At 38.6% G+C, this 21,164-nt stretch overlaps 1 protein-coding gene across 5 annotated transcripts in view; it reads right to left on the reverse strand.

Moving 5' to 3' along the window:
* Positions 1-21,164, reverse strand: part of CARMIL1 (capping protein regulator and myosin 1 linker 1) — a 254,387-nt gene that overhangs the window by 124,713 nt on the left and 108,510 nt on the right. For 3 of the 5 annotated variants that reach the window (XR_012157297.1, XM_073331850.1, XM_073331848.1), the window contains exons 3-9: positions 19,948-19,998; positions 15,423-15,482; positions 12,847-12,968; positions 10,007-10,104; positions 9,594-9,664; positions 9,412-9,485; positions 1,925-2,000 (exon numbers count right to left, since the gene is read on the reverse strand). Coding sequence is in view for 4 of the 5 variants with exons in the window: in XM_073331850.1 (XP_073187951.1) it covers positions 1,925-2,000; positions 9,412-9,485; positions 9,594-9,664; positions 10,007-10,104; positions 12,847-12,968; positions 15,423-15,482; positions 19,948-19,998 (552 nt within the window). In the remaining variant the exon portion in view is untranslated. Of the gene's footprint in view, positions 1-1,924; positions 2,001-9,411; positions 9,486-9,593; positions 9,665-10,006; positions 10,105-12,846; positions 12,969-15,422; positions 15,483-16,550; positions 17,332-19,947; positions 19,999-21,164 lie in introns of those variants that run through there. The other 2 variants (XM_073331851.1, XM_073331849.1) reach the window with 2 other exon arrangements.

Raw genomic sequence — 21,164 nt, forward strand, 5'->3', positions numbered from 1 at the left:
GTCTTTATTCAGTCCATGATTTTTAGTATCTAGCAGAGTTATGAATTAAAGCATCCAGGTTTATCTTTGAAAGCATTGTGTAGCTTTCTTTTGAGGATGAGAACTGATAGGTCAGACAGTGATCACTTTGTGAAAAACGTACCCACAGGAGCTCTGTGTGACTCAAAAGCTTGTCTCTCTTCCAACAGAAGTTGGTCCAAGAAAAGATATTACCTCTCCTACCTTGTCTCTCTTAATATCCTGGGACCAAAATGGATACAACTACACTGCATATTCCAACTGAGAGTCAGATAAGGCAGTACGAAGTAGAACTCGTTGAAAGATTGGATATTTTACCCTGCAGAAAATTTTGACAAAATTAAGACAAAAGTTTAGTTATCTATATTTTCAACATAAAATTTTGATTTTGGCAGAAATGCAAATACCCAAAGTTTTCAGCTAAAAATCAAAGATTCCAATTTAAAAATGCTGCTGTAGTACCTCATGGGAGTTGTAGTTTGGATACCTTATGTTCCCATTCTCCTCTATAGGGCAGATTCCCTGGTCAGAATACGTCTCTCATGATGCACCACAGTCCCCCTCTTGGTGAGGGGTGCATCATTGGAGATGTAGTCCAGCTAGGAACCCAGGCCCACAGAGGAGAATAGGGACATGAGGCATCAGAACTTCAAATCCCATTAAATACTGTAGTGGGATGTCCACATCGAACTATTCCATCATTAGTAGAAATAGCACAGTCTTTGGGTGCTTGCGGGGTTTGGGTTTTTCTGAAGAAAAATGGAATTTTCCACAGAAAGCAGACACTTCTTGAGAATTTTTTTTTTTTTTTTGACAAAAACCCAATTTTCCATCACAAGCAATTTTGATGGAAAATTTTTGACCAGCCCTAATACTGAGCAAGCCTCTCTGAATAGCTTTAACAATATACTTCAGTTGAGGCTTGCAATACTACACTATTTCAGTTTCAGTCCTGAGTCTCTGAAGCAGAGACTACCTATTGTGCCACATGCTTTGGTGGTGGTTTTATGATGCTAGAACAAGATAACCCAGCTCAACTCCACCTCACTTTAACGACAGGATTTGAAACTAGGTCTCCAAAGAAGAAAGGAAAGTGCACTTTCTACATTTATTCTTAAGCCTCTTAAAGTTATTTTCAGATACCACAGCTTTCAGTACATCACTAGCAATCAGGTTTTCATGTAATGTGACACTACTGAGGGAAAAGCTACAAGCAAATTTTTGAGGTCAATAACTTTGCACCAATTCACATTAGCAGAGAATTTGGTCCTTCATTTTTAAGATCCCCAGACTCCAATCCTAGACCTGAAGAAAGATTTTTGGGCAGGTGTGAAAAACAATGTGTCTGGGAGGATTAACCTTCACTTTTTAAATAAAGCTATTTTGATGTATTAAGTTTAAAGTCATCTAATAATCAGCCATTTTTAACAGCTTCTTCCAGTCCAGCTTGCTGGTTTGGTGGAACAATGTAATTATCTTACATGATTACATATTTATGATTATATCTGACTGTCTTCACTACAAGAAAGTGGATGCTTCTTTTAATCAGGATGTAATGCAGAGTGAGAGGAAAGCCTACTTTCACAGTGCAGAAGCAGTGCAAACACAATCCAAATATCCCTTACCCCCCCAAAATGGTTTCTTATTTAGTCACATAGTACTGCTGAAAACAGCTAAAAATAAGCAATGAACTATTTTGTGGCATCACTATATTCAAATAAACTTTGTAAACTTTATTAACTAAATGTTATTGAAAGCTGATTTTTAGAAAAATTATTTTCCAGCAGACTAAGTCTACTCAGCTTTCCATTGATGAATAAATGCATCTTTCTGAGAAGGGTTACAGTGTGCTATAAAATACAGCAAAGTCGGATAACAGTAGATGCACCTTCATTTTATTACTTACTAATTTCAGATCCTTAGAGGACAGCTTTGTAAACCACTGATTGTATTCCAGGGCAGCAACTATAGGTATTAAGTCTCTAGAAAAAGAAAAATGTTTTTACACATTGTTCACACTTATTGTCAAGCTGGTCAGCTGAACACTTACTCTTATACTTAATTTACTTTGACTCTTTCTTAATAAATAGTCAATCATCAGGATTTTAGAAAGCTCTCCATTCTAAAAATACAAATAGTGGTGGGGGAAATCAATTGGATTTGATATGACTTGACTTAATTTTAATATGAACATTTGACTGGTCAAATAATATTCATATGAATATTTAAACCAGGAAATTGTCTGAGCTGCCATCCCTAGTCATACCTTACTTTTTTTCAGCCTATGACATATTTAAGCTTCTTAATCACCATTAATTATAGTTGAGCATGATCCTAAAAGCTTTTTGGCAGCCTGATGATTTAATATAATTCTGTGACTGACTAATTCTAGTCAGCATCTCCTTGTCTCTTCTCTCAAGTCATATTCCCAAAGGAAATAAGGGCCGTGCAAAAGGATAATGTAACTTTCAGCAAAAACCCTCTCCTAATTGTAAAAGGGATTTCACAAATGAAATTCTAAATGATTCCTGTTCCCTTATTCTAAGATTCTTAATTTGATCTGCTCCCCTTCTGTTAATTTCTCCACAAATAAACACTGATAAAGGCATGCTGTAAAAACCTTTGCATGCAACACCGGAGCAGAATAACATATCAAATATTATCATAGCATTTAGTATGCTATGTAGTACAACTCAGCAGTCAGATAATCTTTCCCTCCCCCACATTAATATATATGGACACACACACACAAATCACTCTATAAACCCTTGCCTTGCATGGTAGAAACAGGACATACAGTAGAACCTCAGAGTTATGAACACCTCAGGAAGGGAGGTTGTTCATAACTCTGGAATGTTTGCAACTCTGAAGAAAATGTAATGATTGTTCTTTCAATAGCTTATTTAATTTAAATGAAACAAGCAAAGAAACTGTTTCCTTACCTTTTTTTAAAAAAAAATTTGACCTTTCCCCATTTTTGTAGAAGTAGTTTACTACTAACACAGTACTGTACTGCATTTTCTTTTTTTGAGTCTCTGCTGCTGCCTGTGTACTTCTGGTTCCAAATGAGGTGTGTGGTTGACCGGGCAGTTCATAACTTTGGTGTTCATAACTCTGAGGTTCTACTGTAGCTACTCTACATGTAATTATTCTAAATCCTACTAGTGCTAGTGCAAACTGAACTTCAATCCTCATGGGGCATAATTTGTAAATATTAGCCTTTTTGACCGTTCTTTTGCAAGCTTTTCATCCAGGAGCATGCATTGGCAGGCATCTTCTCTGTACACACAGCTCCTCTTTCTTTTACGTTCCCCCCATTTACCTGTTTTATTTCAATCATTTTTGGCAGGGATATTAAACAAGTGTAGACTCAGATGCACCTGTGATTCTCATGAATGTTTCAGACAAACATTGACTAGATTATGTTCTTTCAGGAACTGTAGATTTCTATATTCTGAAATATAAGTCCATCTCTAAAGCAGTAAGAGAATATTTTGCTGCACAACATCAATGTTGTACACCAACTGTAAAGCTAATATACAAGAAGGTTATTTGTATACTCTAGCTTAGATATAGAAATATGGTACACCACAAGGAATAGGCCTATCGCCAGTGTTGTTCAATATATACATGAAATCTCTCGGTGAATTCATTTCCAAACATATAGTGCAGTATCATTGGTGTGATGATGATGATACACAAGGATTTCTCTCTTGTCCAATAGCCTCTGCAATTTTGGTCTCAGCTGTGAAGTGGTATTTGAATATTGTTAGATGTATAAATCAGGACTATTTCATCTTCAAGCCTGGAAAAACAGATGTCTTGCTGTTGACTCAGCTATACAAAACAAGCTTGTTTCTCCTGTGTGGCTCCACTTGATGGGATTAGTATGAAGGTAATGATTCAGGTTAAGAACCTTGGTGTCTCTTTTGTCATTGCCCTGGTCTTGGAAAGCTATGCATGGAACATGGTACAAACGCAGACTTATTTTTCAGTTGTGCAGTTTTTGTGTCAGGTACACATATTTACACCATAATGACCTCGCAACAGTAGCATACAAACTTTGTGGTCAGACGAGCAACTGTTACAATTCCTTCTTTGCAAGGTTTTCAGTAATGCTGCCCCATCAACCAACTACAACTTATTCAACATGATTGCTCACTCATTTGAGATATCGTGATCCTAAAAAAATCCGTTATTTAAACAACATTGTCTGCCTAAAAAGTGATGGGATAACTCTAAACTGACACTGCTGGATTTATAAATCCTTATCCTTAATTCCTGCCCCTAATTATATTCAACACCTACTCTTAGCGACTTATATGACTGATAGGAATACCTGCGCGCTCACTCAACTCAGCTGTCTAGGGCTCCTATCTTCTCACCCATCATGCCTGAAGATGGCAAGAAAGTTACTTTTTACTGTGTAGAACTTGCTCCCCATGGAAATCTACCTAATTTCATCCTTCACATTTCAGAAAAACCTTAGTATATTTTTGTTAAATTTTATTTGAAAAGGTGCTTCTGAATGCTGTCAGCCCTGTGTCCATTACTTTCCCTCATTCCAATCTATTTCTTTCCTGTTCTTAATTCTCTTCTCCCCCTCACTCATTCTTGAGATTTCAATTTTTTAAAAATATTTTATAATTTTTTTTATTACATTTTGTTGTGATTACATTGTATACGCTGTACAGTGACATCAGTGCTTTTGCTGGGAAATGAGAACGAATACTAAATAAAATGATTAATTATTGACCATTTCCAAAAATGGAGATTTTCCACAACCTTTCTTCACTAATTTATATTTAGCTGGTCGTATTTATAAGTTACTGTGTTAGCTACTTCACTATTGAAAAATAAAGGGTTATTTACTAAAAGAATACTGTACACAACACAAAAGCATTGAAGGGAATGCAAAAAATCTCAGCAAGTCTCAACAATGCCAAGTTTTGCCACCACATGCATGTTTTTCAACACCTCTGCCCCCAGTGTGTTTAAAAGTAGTGAGAAATCTAAATACGGAAATATTTTTAAAACAAAGAACACACGTCTCCAACTGAAGGTTGTTCACACTTTCCCCCAGACAATTCATAGGACGTTCAAACATACTAAAATATATGCTTCCCAGGTGAATATTCTGATGCAAAGCTAAGCAAGTTCTTCTCACTTTGTGTGTGTGTGTGTATGTGCGCGCACGCGCAAGTTAAACAATCTTTTGGTTCACAGCACAATACACCTTTGAATAAAACATAAGAAGGAGCATTCCCATGTGGCAAACTCTATTATACACTGCTACTGTGTTAGACAACCTTGGCTCCCAAACTCTTTATCTATAATTCATGAAAGTTTATGCTGACCTCTTGCAGAAATGTGCACCCGCAAAACAGGCTTAACAGAAATATTTTACATTGTAGGAAAAATATAAAAAGCATTTGTGCAGTGCCTGGAATGCATGGTAACAATCAAGGTAGTAACAAACGGGTAGTGATCAATGGCTCCATGTCTAGTTGGCAGCCGGTGTCAAGTGGAGTGCCCCAGGGGTCGGTCCTGGGGCCGGTTTTGTTCAATATCTTCATAAATGATCTGGAGGATGGTGTGGATTGCACGCTCAGCAAATTTGCGGATGATACTAAACTGGGAGGAGTGGTAGATACGCTGGAGGGCAGGGATAGGATACAGAGGGACCTAGACAAATTGGAGGATTGGGCCAAAAGAAATCTGATGAGGTTCAATAAGGATAAGTGCAGGGTCCTGCACTTAGGACGGAAGAACCCAATGCACAGCTACAGACTAGGGACCGAATGGCTAGGCAGCAGTTCTGTGGAAAAGGACCTAGGGGTGACAGTGGACGAGAAGCTGGATATGAGTCAGCAGTGTGCCCTTGTTGCCAAGAAGGCCAATGGCATTTTGGGATGTATAAGTAGGGGCATAGCGAGCAGATCGAGGGACGTGATTGTCCCCCTCTATTCGACATTGGTGAGGCCTCATCTGGAGTACTGTGTCCAGTTTTGGGCCCCACACTACAAGAAGGATGTGGATAAATTGGAGAGAGTCCAGCGAAGGGCAACAAAAATGATTAGGGGTCTGGAACACATGACTTATGAGGAGAGGCTGAGGGAACTGGGATTGTTTAGTCTGCAGAAGAGAAGAATGAGGGGGGATTTGATAGCTGCTTTCAACTACCTGAGAGGTAGTTCCAGAGAGGATGGTTCTAGACTATTCTCAGTGGTGGAAGAGGACAGGACAAGGAGTAATGGTCTCAAGTTGCAGTGGGGGAGGTTTAGGTTGGATATTAGGAAAAACTTTTTCACTAGGAGGGTGGTGAAACACTGGAATGCGTTGCCTAGGGAGGTGGTGGAATCTCCTTCCTTAGAAGTTTTTAAGGTCAGGCTTGACAAAGCACTGGCTGGGATGATTTAATTGGGGATGGGTCCTGCTTTTGAGCAGGGGGTTGGACTAGATGACCTCCTGAGGTCCCTTCCAACCCTGATATTCTATGATTCTATGACTCTAAGGTAGGGTCAACACTTCAGTTCCTATCACCATGCCATATCACTCTACTGTTACCTCACAAGACAGGATGCTGAACTACAATAGTTTTCATGGTATTTTAGTGATCCTGACAGTCTGGTCTGAAGGATATAAGATAGTACTGCAAAAATCAAGACTCTCATTAAAGTTGGTAAATTATTATTTTTGTTGCTTATTCATAGCATCCTCGGTGTTCTAGACACATTACAAAACACATACAAATATACTTTTTGCCCTAAAAATCTTAGGCTCAGACTGTGATCTCAGACCTCATAACTAGTATCTTTAATTGATACCAAAAGATCTTGGCTTCCCAATAGTTTGTACCAGCAACTTAGCATGTTTTCACCCACAAGTTCTCCCTTAGCTAATTTCTAAATTTCTAATGGGATGCTGCAGTGGTCTTGTCCTGACATCACAAGAGGCTTTGTGACTTGTAAATGTCCCTTAATAACTACTGGATCTTTGATCTGAAGCAGTAATAAGTAATCTCCTAGAAGTTATCTTAAAATGATATTCTGATTCCCTATCTATTAATCTTTGGACCACAAAACTCAATGTTCCATTCTCTGGTGCATCTTCTGCAACACAATTGCATGTGCTCGAATAAGTTTGTTAGTCAATTTTTTTCAGATACTAGGACACCTGTCATCCAAACCAGCTGATTTGTACCATACATGCTTCAGTTTTTCAAGTATTGCCTTTATCTGCTCATCAATAGATAATACTTTTACAGGATCTTCCTTACTTACTAATGGTTCAAACTTCTTTTCTATATAAGTAAGGAGGTCAGCTATTTTTAAATAATTTTTCATAACCTCATCTCATTTACTGATGGACCCTTACATTCTCTCTGGTATTTTTCACCTGCAATACATTTTAAATTATTATGCTCCTTTATCTGTTTGGCTTGTATGGAATTATTCTGCTTTTTTGCTGTCCTTATCTTGCCTCAGGAAACCCTGACTGAATATTCTTATTTGCCTGCCTCCTGCATTTCTCTTTTCCATTATAAGATTTTAAACCCCGGCTTTCTGGCAGATTCTTATTTCTTTCATTCTTCTATCAGTGAAACTGCCACACCTTAATTATAGTGTCTCAAGGTTTCCCTGTTTTCTTCCATGCTGGTGGAATTTAAATTAAATATTTCTTCCCACTACATCTTACATACTAAATGTATTCAAAATTAGCTTTCCTGAAAACTACTATCCTTATACTGCTGCACTTGGTGAACCAAATTTCGTACTTAGCAAATTCAAGCAGCTCATAGTCACTGTTTCCACGATCCCCAATTATTCTCAATTAGTTATTTTTTCCATCAGTGAGCACATCCAGGATGACTTCCATTCCAGCCGAAATCTCTACCTTCCGAACAACAGGTAACTTCTAAATTTTCTGCAGACTTTTGGCAAAAATAATTTCCCCTACTCCACACACAAGGGGAAGGAGACTCTGCAGGAGCAAAGGCTACACAGTTTGCTTCTTCACTTTATCTAGGAGACTTAGAAAGGAACTTTCGAGTTGTGGTGCCCCAGACAAAAAAAATCTATTAGCTAATTTCATCTGTAAGTCAAATTAAAAAAGGTGAACTCAGACAGAAAAAAAAACCCCACATAGCAAACTCACCACACTACCCTTGTGGAAAAAATGCAAGTAAGCAAGCTCCAAAATGAAGTGTGCTCTGCATGGTTTTTGTGCTGATGGGGAAGAACGGCTTTGTGGAAGCTAAACTGAGCGGTAAGACCACTCCATTAGGTAACCCCCAACTGACAGCTCTCACAGTGTCTCCATTTTACATGGGAAAGGAGCAACCCTTTACGAAGGACTAGTTAAGATGAAAGGAGAAAATTATGACTTTCAGAGTATTACAACTACTCCTGTGGGAATTCTGTGCCACTGCATACATGCAGAATTCATGTCCTCTGCAATTTTTTTTTTTTTCCTCTGCAGAAAATACATTATGCCGGAGAGGCGCTGCAGTTATGCCTTTCGCCCACCAGGGGCTGCTGTGGCATCAGACGGAGGGCAATCAGCTCATCAGCTGTAGCAGCCAGCAGTCGACAGGGAGGAGGAGAAGGTGCGTTTCTCACAGGGCCAGGTAAAGAGGCATGGGATATAGGGGGGGGGGACGGGAGAAACGGGACACACAGACAGAGCAGGGCACATGGGGCTGCAGGGGGTCACAAAGACTAGGGTTCAGAAGAGCTAGTGGGGGTGACAGACTGGGGCAAGGACTGAATGGGAATGGGGATGCAAAGCCACATGGGGACTCGGGGGTGGCTGAGTGGGGGTGCAGAGACACATGGGATGGGGCAGATGTGCCTGACTGAATGGGAAAGGCTAGGAGTCAGTCAGAGTCTGCATGGGGGAGGCTCCTTAACAACCCCTTCCTCCCCCTCAATCCCCCCAAAATCCCCAGCTCCATGCTTCTCCCACCCACACCCAACAACCCTTCAGGTTCACTCCCAGGCTCCTTCCTAGCAATTACTTCCCTCTCTCTCAGCTCCTCCATTGCCCCTGACTCCCCCAAGCCTTTGCACTGCTTCTGAAGGGTGCGGGAAATTCATTTCTGTCTTGTACTTTAAATGAATTACTACTCAAAGTTCTGTATTAATATGCCTAGTAAGGAATCTATTTGTCAAAACATTTCCTGAATCTTTTTTGTTTTCTGTATTGTTACAAACATACTTGGTGACAGGTATTTTGAAATAAATTACCAAAATAATTGAAACTGGCATGATTATATTGTGTTATTTTGACAAATAAAATATGCAGAATTTTATAATATTGCATGCAGAATTTTTAATTTTTTTGGTGCAGAATTCCCCCAGGAGTATATTATACTTATTGGACATTGTTCACCTGTGGTCAAGATGGCTGAAGTCTTGCAAATTCAACTCCCTGGTATCTTGGGTCAGATAGATTGTATCTACATCCTGTTATAAAAGCACAAAAACACATCTTCTCAGATTGGTTTCACAGTGTGCAGTCTCTCCTTTTTTGTATAGTTAACTGAAATATACCTGTGTGAGACACATACTTACCCACTGTACCTCGTCCCTATATGGAAATCCAAGCCAGTCACAAACACATGCATACATTTGTGAAAATCCCCCTGGAAACAAAATAAAAGAACACTTTTCAATACAGCAAATAACAAAAACAGTAAGCACAACGTTTCAAAACTCGCCCTCATTCCCTCTCAGAAACCTATCCATTATACTGCAGGCAGAAGCTGAAACAGACCAAGACTATAGTATGTTGTCTATAATATATGGCAGGTTGCAATGAAGCTTAAAAATAGTATCTTCATCCACCAGTCAGGAGTCCACTCTGTGCTAATTATACCTTAACACTAAATTAAACCTTTACTGGGTTCTGCCAGAAATAGAATTGAACTTCCTGACTCTGAAGATTCCAACTTTTTTACATTTCAGCTTTAAAATTGCATTCTCACCACAAGGTCCCAGTTCTGTTACAGTCTGGCTGTCCCACAGTGCCTGGAGATTAGCCAGTCTTTCTGAGGGCTCCATAGTTACTTTTTTCATGATTCTCCTACATGCAAGGGGAAAGACGTGCATGATTTTAAAAAGTTTGTACATATGTGTCCGCATATATATCACACACACACACCTTGAATGTGTTTTAAATATAATCTTATATATTTGTCATATGTTTGTGCACATAAAGGAAAATATTAGCATCTTTAATACACCTCAAGTCTATTCCTCAAACCCAAATGTAAAGCTGCAGAAACAGTAAAGCCAGGTCTACACTACAGACTTGTATCAGTATCACTATGTCACTCAGGGGTGTGAAGAATCCACACCCCTGAGCGACAGTTATACCGACCTAACCCCTGGTGTAGACAGCGCTATGTCAGTGGGAGAGCTTCTGTCATCGACACAGCTACTGCCTCTTGTGGAGATGGATTAACTAAGCCGAGGGGAGATGCTCTCCTTTCAGAGTGGGAGCATCTTCACTTAAGTGCTGCAGCTGCACTGACGCAGCATTTTCAGTGTAGACCTGCCCTAAGTATTTATTTTTCCCTTCTCCTATCCAGTGAACTAATCCCATGACTCCTAGAGTAATCTATCCCATTTCCCTCACACTAGCAAGGGCAAACAACTCAAATCCATGGCTCAGTGAAGCAACATAGCCTCATGGCATCTGTCCACTAATTCAAGGCCCCCAAAATAACAGGGCTACATTGTTAGACTATATAGTCATTACAGCCCGAGACCATGCTGCAACTACATCAAGGTGTTTCTCTTTTTTTAGACACAGTCTTCAACTGTAGTTCTTATCATACAGAGGCCTTCTGACACCAAAGACTCATTTATTCCTGTTCTTACCAGGCTCATCTCTTGTTCTCATTATTTTACATCAACAATGAGAGTAATGGCCACACTTCAAATGCTGCTATTTCTATAGAGCCACATGTGAAAGTTTCTACTGAAATATTAAATACTGTGCCAGAGAGCATGAGGATTCCTGAAGGGCTACATGTACTCTGTGGATCACACTTTGGCTACCTTGGTTCTAACTTCTATATTCAGATAGTTTTCTTTCCTCTCTAGGACAAAAAAAAATATCCCCTTTGCCTTTATTCTTAAGAAATAATATCATGTTTGTCTGATGGGGAAGAACAGACATGCATGCTCCCTCTGTTCAGTAAAACTCTAGAATAAGTTAGTAATAGGTGCTAATGGCATGATGCATCAATTGCTTTCTCCTACAGACCTACGAATGTCAACTTCCTTAGCATATAGGGTATGTGGTTACAAAGCCCTTTGGATGGATTCTGGTCTGACCCCAGTTTTACAACTGCAAATACTCACTGACCTGACTTTGAGAGTCTGTTGATTTACACCAGTTTGACATCAGAATCACATCTGGCTTTCCTCCCCTCCTCCCCGAATCCAGATCTCTATATAGTTTCACAAATGCTGCAGCAATGCCACCAACGCAGCCCAAGAGAAAAAGGTACGAAGTCCAAAATAATCAAATAAGATGTTGAAAAATATGCAGCTTTTTGCAGCCCCTTCCTTCCATTCCCTTTCTCCCTTTTGGCTATAGTATCTCTAGCTGTTCCTGCCAACAAATTGCCTTATTATGAGTCTGAAGAAGGATTTTAGTTTTCATTATGGTAAACAGTAGTGATGCCTTAGAGATTTAAAAAAAAGAAAGGAAGAAAAAAATACCAGTTTAAGTTTAGTGACTATTTCCTACTCAACCTACAGGAAAGTTGAACAACACAGGATGCAAAGCAGAGAAAAAACAATAAATGACTTCTGCTGGATCATTTATATTTTTCTGGAGTGAGAGTATTAAAACTATTACTTGTGAAAGTGTTTGTCAAGGGGAAAATTATATTTTATATGGAGCATATATATGTTTGGTTTTTAAACTCTTAGAAAATTAGGAGTAGAATGGAGAGTAGCAGAGTCATAAGATCTGGGAGGCACCAATTAAAATGGGGCAGGGAGAAAGACTAAGGAACCAAGTGAGAACAAAGTGAAGAAAATAAAAAACTATTCAGCATTGCTGTAGGATGAAAGAATGCAGGAAAGGAGCATGGCAGAGATAGGAGAAAGGAAACAGAAAGTAGGAATGACTGGGAAAGATGGAATGCTGGAGCAGAGTACAAAATGCAGACAAATTTCTGAGGGCAGGTGAGAAAGACAGCAGTAGAGATGTTTTGCTGAAGGTATGTGATTTAACAACTGGGTTCCCAACTGTTGACGTATGAAAAATGATGAATGTTCTAGTCAGTCCTCCCTCCACTCCCCCAATTGGATCTTAGCCACGGATAATTAACTGGAAAAAACTAGCGAACATCACAGTTGTTTAGGGACAACCATTAGGGAAAAGAAGTTACTGAAAACAAAGGGCGGGACCCTCAGGTGTGCCAAAGATCTGTGAAGAGAGGGGGCAAAAAAGAAAAAAAAAGGTGACCTTTAGGCACCATTAGGCTCTCTTTCAATCCTTGGAACTGCAGAGACAGTCTGGCACCCAGTCTCTCAAAGGGCTGTTAGGCCAGTGGGATTCTCCAAAATACAGCATGCTCCAGCCATGCCTGCCTCTCTGCAGACTTCACACTAGTTAAGGATTCTTCCGTATTACTACAAAGGAGCTCAAGTGAGGGTCAGACCCGGGCCCAAAACATTTCTTACATCTAAGGTATGTTCCTAATGAAAGGTAAGGACCAGGGGGCAGGGAACAGTGGCTAGTCAGCCTACCTGAACAATTTGGTGAGCTATATGTAATACAGGTGCCCAAAAAATGAGTACCTACACTGGAGACAGACCAGGGAATATTTTCCTGAGGCACGTTCCAATGTGTGCCATCACTTCATTCACATCTTCTGATGAAGCAATCTTCATGGAAATGCTGCATTTCTCCGTTTCAACAATCAGCTACATAAAATATATCAGAAAATCAGAAAAAAATATAAGCACTGTAGAATTAATTTCCATTTAAAGAAATTTTTTGAATAATAATGGTTGAATGTTAAACATATGCTTATTTACACATTGATTATTACTATGATGTGACAAATGCTCCAAGTAAGAACTACTCTTCAATACAGAAAAGAAATTTATATTCAAAGTCTGTTTTCTTTTTCTTTAGGCCAAATGTCTTCCACCATCACAGCATGAAGGCTTAAAAATGAACTGATCTCAATTGAGACTTCCAAGCCAAAACTGAAAGCCTCAGCAGCAGAGATCTCCAATTTTAAAACGTGTTTCAGAGCTCAAGAAAAGTACAGCAAAGCAGAAAAATATGCAATATATGGAGCTTGCCTTACTGAGCTTAAACAATAGCTAAGTAATCAACAAGTATGATCCTCTGGAGACGCTCAAGGATTTTGATCTGTGCCATTTACGTCTAAAGATAAGATAATACCCTGACAGGGAGAAAATATCTTTGGCAGGCATAACAAACTGTATTATCCTAAGTTCAAAGGATGTAGTAACTTGTTTAACCTAACAGCACTGATGCAAAGGAGAGGTGGTGAGGGAGTTTTAAAACAAAAAAGTGATCTTGCTATCCAACGGTTTAAATTAGATTGCAGCATTACTGACACAAACTATTCAACAGCCTTTGGCTTTACCATTTGGCACCACATTATATCTTCCTCTACACAAGATAATCCTAGAAGATGTAGTAATAGTCTAATGTGTACATGGTGACCCTCAAGCACTTTTTTCTACATTATTTTTTAATTCCTTTACAGTGATTTTAGACAACTGCTCTCAGGAGCTGAACAAATGGACAACTTTTTTCCCTACTACGCACTCTATTCACAGGGAGATTCATAGCCTCTGGGTAGGACTACACTACCCACTAGATCAGCAGGTAGAGATCGATATATCGGGAGTTGATTTATCGCGTCTAGTCTAGATGCGATAAATCAATCCCCTAGCGCTCTCCCGGCGACTCCGGAACTCCCGCGCTGCGAGAGGCGCAAGCGGCGTCGATGGGGGAGTGATGGAAGTCGACTCACCGCCATGAAGATGCCGCGGTAAGTCGATCTAGGTATGTCGACTTCAGCTACGCTATTCTTGTAGCTGAACTTGTGTACCTTACATCGACTCATCCCCCTAGTGTAGACCAAGGCTCTGCTGCTGCTCCACAAGAAGCTGTCATTGAGTCAGCCAGTCTTCATCTACAGATCTAAATGCTTAAACATAATTAATGTAAGGATTGCTTAAACATATCAAAAGATTTAGGTAGAATGATATGCTGGATGAAAGCTAAAATTTCCTCCCCCTCTTTCTGCCATTGAAGAGAAGCACTTTACTTGTGAACCTTGCATAAATGCCCCCCCACATACACCCACAAAAACAGTTATCTGTTCTCTCATCATCTGCTCCTATTATAAATAGGATGACACCTTTTAAAAAATACTGCTATTACATTTTAGCATCTTTCAAAAAAACTCCAGCCCCCCCAAAATAAAAACAACACAACATACACAGTTTTATAAGTGCCTCCTGATATCTACTTAAAGAAAAACATCTGCAGTTTTCCAAGAAAATGAGTACATAGAGAACGCCAAAAGCTAGATTGAAAACATCAAGTGCTAAATGTACAGTTCTGCTGTGTTTGAATAAAAAAGCAGTAGCACCCCTTTCTAACAACCTCTTCAAAAACCAACACAGAGAGGTACGATATTGTAACCTACATAGACTTTGATACAATTAGATTTGAGAACTCTGGCCAAGATGCTCAACTTCCCTGTTGAAATTAAACTAATTCTGTGTATGCAGGTAGTTGTAGCCTTGTTGGTCCCAGGAAATTAGAGAGACACTGTGGGGGAGGTAATATCTTTTATTGGACCAACTTTTGTTGGCGAGCAAGATGAGCTTTTGAGCCACACAGAGTTCTTCTTCAGGTCTTGTGTGTAATTTAAGCACCACTATTTGCCAGTGTTTCTCATAAAAATCCATAGAGTTGCAGGGTATGGGATGTATAACCTGAGAACATCATTGTTCTTCATTATTGCTGAGAAAAATATCACATTTATATTACAAATGAAAACTTAATCCAATTAGTTCTGTTCCAGCTGAGTTATGAAAGGGATGCATTTCTTATCTTCATCCCACCCACACACTTCATTCCTAAACTTGACTTTTTAAATTACTATTATTATTGCTCAGCTTTACAAGCAGTGCGAACATAAGAATTCAAATGTGCCCTGTGCTTACTAGACGAGAACCTCTACATTCAATAACATTACCTGCTTGATCAGAAAGAAGGTTTAAAGCTAAGTAGAAAGTAAACTATTTCATTCTAATTAGCATACTTCTGGCACTGTAGATCAGAACTTCACAATACTAAATCCTTTTGGTCTTCAAAGCACTCACCTGACCTGGTTTACTGGAGGTTACTCCTTGGATTTCTAAGTAGCTGAAAGTTAGTTCTAGCTGTAATGTAAAACAAGTGCAGAATATAAATACCTTGTTTTCATTTTTAAACGTTAACCAAAACATATTAAAACGCCACATTATTCACAAGTTAAGCAAGAGGAATGCATCTGGACTGATTAAACAAGAAGGTTAACAGTAATTGTGTCTCAGCTGTAATAACTTTATTGTGTACAAGTAAATATTTAGTATATTTGATTACATTTTATATTAAGGGTATATTTATAAATAACTTTTTATGGGTTAAAAATGACTAGTAGAAGTTTCAAGGCTGTTACTGAGTAGTATGCGTTATAAGTGGTTCTAAGCACATCAGTACAAAATGTTATAGATGTTTATAAGCAACTTCTTGACCTATTGTACTCTAACTGGTTAACCATTTATTAATCATTAATTAATCCTTTAGAAGCTATTTATAAAAGCACTCTTCATAAATGTGACAATTTATTTTATGGAAATAATACCTACACAGGCCTATAATACTATGTAAGACACTTTTTATCTAGAGTAATCTTCCTCACAGACTACTAGTTTTCATCAGTGAGTAGATGGGCAGCACAGTTTAAAGCCATTCTGCTCTCGCTGAGGATTTTAGAGTTAAAGGCTAAAATCCAACGAAAGTTTCTAATTATAACTCATCACTTCTGTCCTCCAAAGAAATGAGCAATAACCAAAAAAAGTTTCAGAGTAGCAGCCGTGTTGGTCTGTATTCTCAAAAAGAAAAGGAGTACTTGTGGCACCTTAGAGACTAACAAATTTATTTGAGCATAAGCTTTCGGCTAGCTCACGAAATCTTATGCTCAAATAAATTTGTTAGTCTCTAAGGTGCCACAAGTACTCCTTTTCTTTTTGCAAAAAAAGTTTGTATTTAGTTTAGTGAAACTGATTTTTCTTTTCTTTCTTTCTTTTTTTTTCTTTTCTTTTCGGTTAAAAATGGTTTTTCATGAAAGGGTGAACTTTCTTTCCAATCATTTAGCTGAAGAGAGGGACAAAAGAATATGCACCGATCTAGGAAACAAAATGTACAGCAGCATCACAGCATGAAGCAGCCTGGAAAACTACACTTACTGTTCATGAAAGGTGCCCCTCAACCAGGAATGGAAAGGTCCTTTTTATTTAGCCACAGAACAGATGCAGCCCAGGCAGTGGCAGTGCAAGCATTTCCTCATTGCTCACACCAAAGTATCTCATTTTGGCATGGAGAGACCACCTTGTAAGGAATTCATTCATTTTCATGCCCATTCAGTTACTTCTTATCTGAAATTGCCAGTTAATATCAGTTTTTGTGATGTGGACACCTATCTTCTGTAACTTCCTCTACATTCACATAGGTCAGCCAGTCATCAGATGGCAGCTTTTGATCACTAGTGACATACACTATATTCAAAGCAGTGAAAGTCTCCATATCCCATTGCTAGTCCAATACCAAGTCACCCAGGTCCCTAGAACCTCGGAACATTTTAAGAGTCTATTTAACACATTTCATAGTCAGGAGCATAGTGTACATCTATTTACCCAACAGACCATTGGGGATCTTTTAGAAGCTACTTTCCATCATCTAAATTGTTCTCACTCTGCACATTATTTATCCAGCAGTCTCTGATGGCCCCAGTACAACAAGTATGTGTTGCATGTGTGACAACTCTGTATACTCACACTAACCTGAAACACCTCTTCAAAACAAAACAAAAATCTATACAGAAGCAACAGACTCAAAAAGCTGGTCCTGCAAAGAACCCTTTTGGAATTTCAGTGTGCAATAGCTAGGTGTGGCAACACCTCTATAATTAAGATTGTATTCTTTTCTTTTTTTTCCACTTCAAGAAGGGATTCAATGTTGTGTGTGTGAGCGCGCACATACGTGTAATACAATAAATCTTTCCAAAATGTATAACAAATAATTTGAGTCAAATTTTCTCAGGATTGTCAAGTATCCATGTTAATTTATTAATTAAAAATAGGTAAGAGTTATTCTGTTAGCTAGCAGTATCCTATAAAGGATAAACACTATTCTGAGTGTTTCACCTTTTTAGGATACCTCTAGCTAACAGCCATCTGGGTTTGTTCACTTTCAAACTTTCCACGTAGCTAAAACTCACTGCAAACTAGTACCAAATATACATTTGGAATCTTGACCCCTCAAACATATCATACACCAGATACTTAATCTGTGCATTTATGTCAACATTCAATATTTGATAATGTTGCTAAGTTTGTAATACAGAGTGTGTATGTGGTGTGTTTCCTTCTCTATTAGAGGGGAAAGACAGTTCCTTGTGAATGTGTGGAGTCTGTCACTCTGTGTGGAAGCGCACTGTGCAGAGATTAAAGTATTGTGAAGAGGAGTCCGTAACTTGACATTTTTTTGTGTGTTAGGCAAATGTCACATTTAACCAATCTTAATCTCTTTAATTATATTCATGTGCATGGAATAAAATTTCAGTGTCAATTTTGTGAGCTGTTCAAGATGAGTTAATACTTGGAATTCCATACAAAAGTAATACAGTAACCTCAAAACTGAAGTTCTCAGGACATATTAGATTTCACTCAAGTTCCTTGAAGGAACCAAGGTGGTGAGTGTTTGTCACCTTTCAATTCCTCCTTCAGAAGGTCTGCATAAGGGAGAGATGTCTTCATATAGCAAAAATAAAGTCTTTTGCATCATTTGGGGAGTGGAGGGAAGAAAATACTTGATCAGCCATAAATAAAAGAAAAAAAATATAGCAATAAACTGAACAAAACTGAAAATACAAATCAATCACATCATCCTCCAGTCCACAATGCACTTTTCAGGACAACTAGATTACTCTACCACTTGCTCATTGTTATTGTATTAAATAATCACAGGTTATAATAGTATCCCAGGAAAATGTTGTATGTTCTCATCTCTATCAATGCTCCTTCGCTAGATGACATCAAGAGGAGTCATTGAGCTCCATCAGTAACATTAAGATCCTGTGCAGCTTTTAAAACTTTCTAGGTTTTAGGAAGTCAACTATCATGCACGCCTATGCTAATAAAGAAAGATGCTTTCTTCAAGCATACTGGCTGTTGAAACAGAAGGGATCCAAATTCCAAAAGAAAGTGTGTTTGTGAAGAGCGGCTTTCTTTTGAAAATTATTCATCCATTTCAGTTATCACTGATGCCACCACTTTCATTAGCCTAGAATACAGATTTTAGGCTTTGATTTAAAAGAAGAAAATACAGCACAATAAACCTCACAGATATTATGAAATAAAGCCACTAAAAAGACATTTTTAAAAGTGTTTCCAGTGCTCAATTAATACTGTGGCTATTTCCATTGATTTTTTCTGCCATTTCCAAACTCACAACATTAAATGACACCATTTCCATTTGGCATATGAAAATGTGCAGCCTTCATTTCTTTCCATAAACATTGGGGACACCAAAAGGAGAGTCTTAGCCTTCAGTAAATGTTTTCAACCTGGATATGAGAGAGGGGAACACTTTACAGCACCAATGATTATCATTTGTTAATCTTTCTGTGCATACGTGCACAACTAAGCAGAACATGAACATGTGCCAAAAGCATGTTAATGGACTCTGGGTGGGAGGAGAGATCATCACCTGATTCAAAATCATCCTGCTCCACACAGAAATGTATTGTTCCTCTGCCATGACAATCATTCCAAATTGTCATGGGACTGAAATAAGTATTTCATGGCCTTTATAAGGTAGGTTGGCAAAATGCTTCTCATAGCAAACTATGGCCCCCATGGAAAATAACAGAGATTATTCCACCGAGAACAGTAGGATTCAGAACACTCCACATCATTTCTAATTTGGAGCTTGAAATATAATCCCTTTTGAAATCAGAGAGACTACAATTTAGAATATGTCTATACTGCAATCAGAGGTATGATTGCAGTGTGGATAGGCATGCCTACCCGTTAGTTTAAATCTAGCAAGTGTAGCGAAAATACTGTGAAGATGCAGTGATACAGGGTTCAGTGTGGGCTGTACAAGCAAGTGCTTGTGTGGATAGCCCATGCTGCCACATTTTCACTTATATTTTTTAGCCACACCAGCTAGATTAAACCTCGAGCAGGTATGTCTCCCCTAATTGCAATCTCACCCACCAACTGCAATGTAGGCAATACCCACAGAGTAATGCCATCAACTTGTTTGGGCACTAACTCACCTAGATCCCATTAGGAGTCTTACGGATTGTGCCGTTAAAACACCTCAAGTTATTTGTAATGCAGTTCTTCACTCATGCACATTTTTAAAAGTCTAGGTTCTCCTATAATGTTTCATCTATGTGCTGACAAAACCATTTAAGAAGGCCATTATTGAAAAGGCATTATAACAACTTTACACAAACATTACTCCTCCAATCCTCTGATCTTGTTTCAGATGCACGAGCACTATCACCAGTAAGTTTACATCAGTGCAATGTATGAAGATGATTGCAACACAAGTACTGAAATAAAACAAACTTACCTTGGCGGGAATGCGGGAGGACAACAAGAAGGCCCGACATGATGTAAGCACCTAAAAAATGGAGAGCAGAAGCCGTGTTTCATATCTACAGGGACAGCACTCAGAAATATTAGTGTCTTCGGTAAGAATCTTTCTTTACGAAGACTTTTACTTCTTTTCATAACTAAGTAATCCAAGGCATCACATGAACAAATGACTTGCACAGTCACACTGAGTCAGTGGTTGACTGTTTAAAAGACAGGCTTATAGTTTCCAACAGATAAAAATGAGCAGAACCGAACAAGATAACTTCACAGACAATAAGGACACTAATTTTGGTCTTCTTTGGTGACCAGGGGCCTGATCTTGCAAACACTTACTACCCAGATGTAGTACTTATCTAAGGTAAATAATCCCACTGAAGCTTATGATAAAGATTGTTTGCAGGGTCAGGCCATATAGACCTGATCCAGCTCTCACTGCAGTCAGTAAGAGTCTTTCAGTTGACTTAGCTGGGAGCTGGACTGGTCTCTAATCTAGTAGACAAGAGCAAGGAGAATTCTGTGATCTGGTTTTCTACAAATCGGCTACTATAGGAATCTTAATACCACCTACACAGAATATATTTAACTAAATTGCACGGTAACATCTGAATAATTGCATTCTTATGAAATTATTAAAAGAAATGAATTTGAAAAGTGAAAACACCAGGAATGCAAAAATGCCAGTATTCAAGTGGAACACAAATATGTCCAATGTACATAAAATATTAGCATTCTGAGAGATTATGGACAAACATTTCCCTTCCAATAAACCCAGTGGATCTCTAAAGTAACAATGCATGTGTCTCCCACTAATGTCAATGGGAAAGAATGTGCGGGTAGGTAAAGCAAAAAATTGGAGATTCAACAGGCAGATCAGAGAGAACACTACCTCAATATGTAGGTAAGTCAAAAGTAACAGATTTCTGTACTCATTCTCATTTCACAGATGGGGAAACTGATCCACCTAGGGTCCAATGACCTGACCAAAGCCCCACCTCCAGTTAGTGGCAGAGCTAATTATAGAATCCACATTTCTTAGATCCAGTCTTGTACTTTAACCATTAGACTGGCATCTAATTTCAGATAAGTAGCTTTAATAAAAACACATAAAAAACCCATGTTCTATGCATATTAGGCTAGCATCAGCATGAAAGATGAACCACATATCCAGAGCCAAACACCCCCGACTTTGAG

The sequence above is a fragment of the Lepidochelys kempii genome, chromosome 2, assembly GCF_965140265.1.
Source record: "Lepidochelys kempii isolate rLepKem1 chromosome 2, rLepKem1.hap2, whole genome shotgun sequence".
NCBI classification, from domain to species: Eukaryota; Metazoa; Chordata; order Testudines; family Cheloniidae; genus Lepidochelys; species Lepidochelys kempii.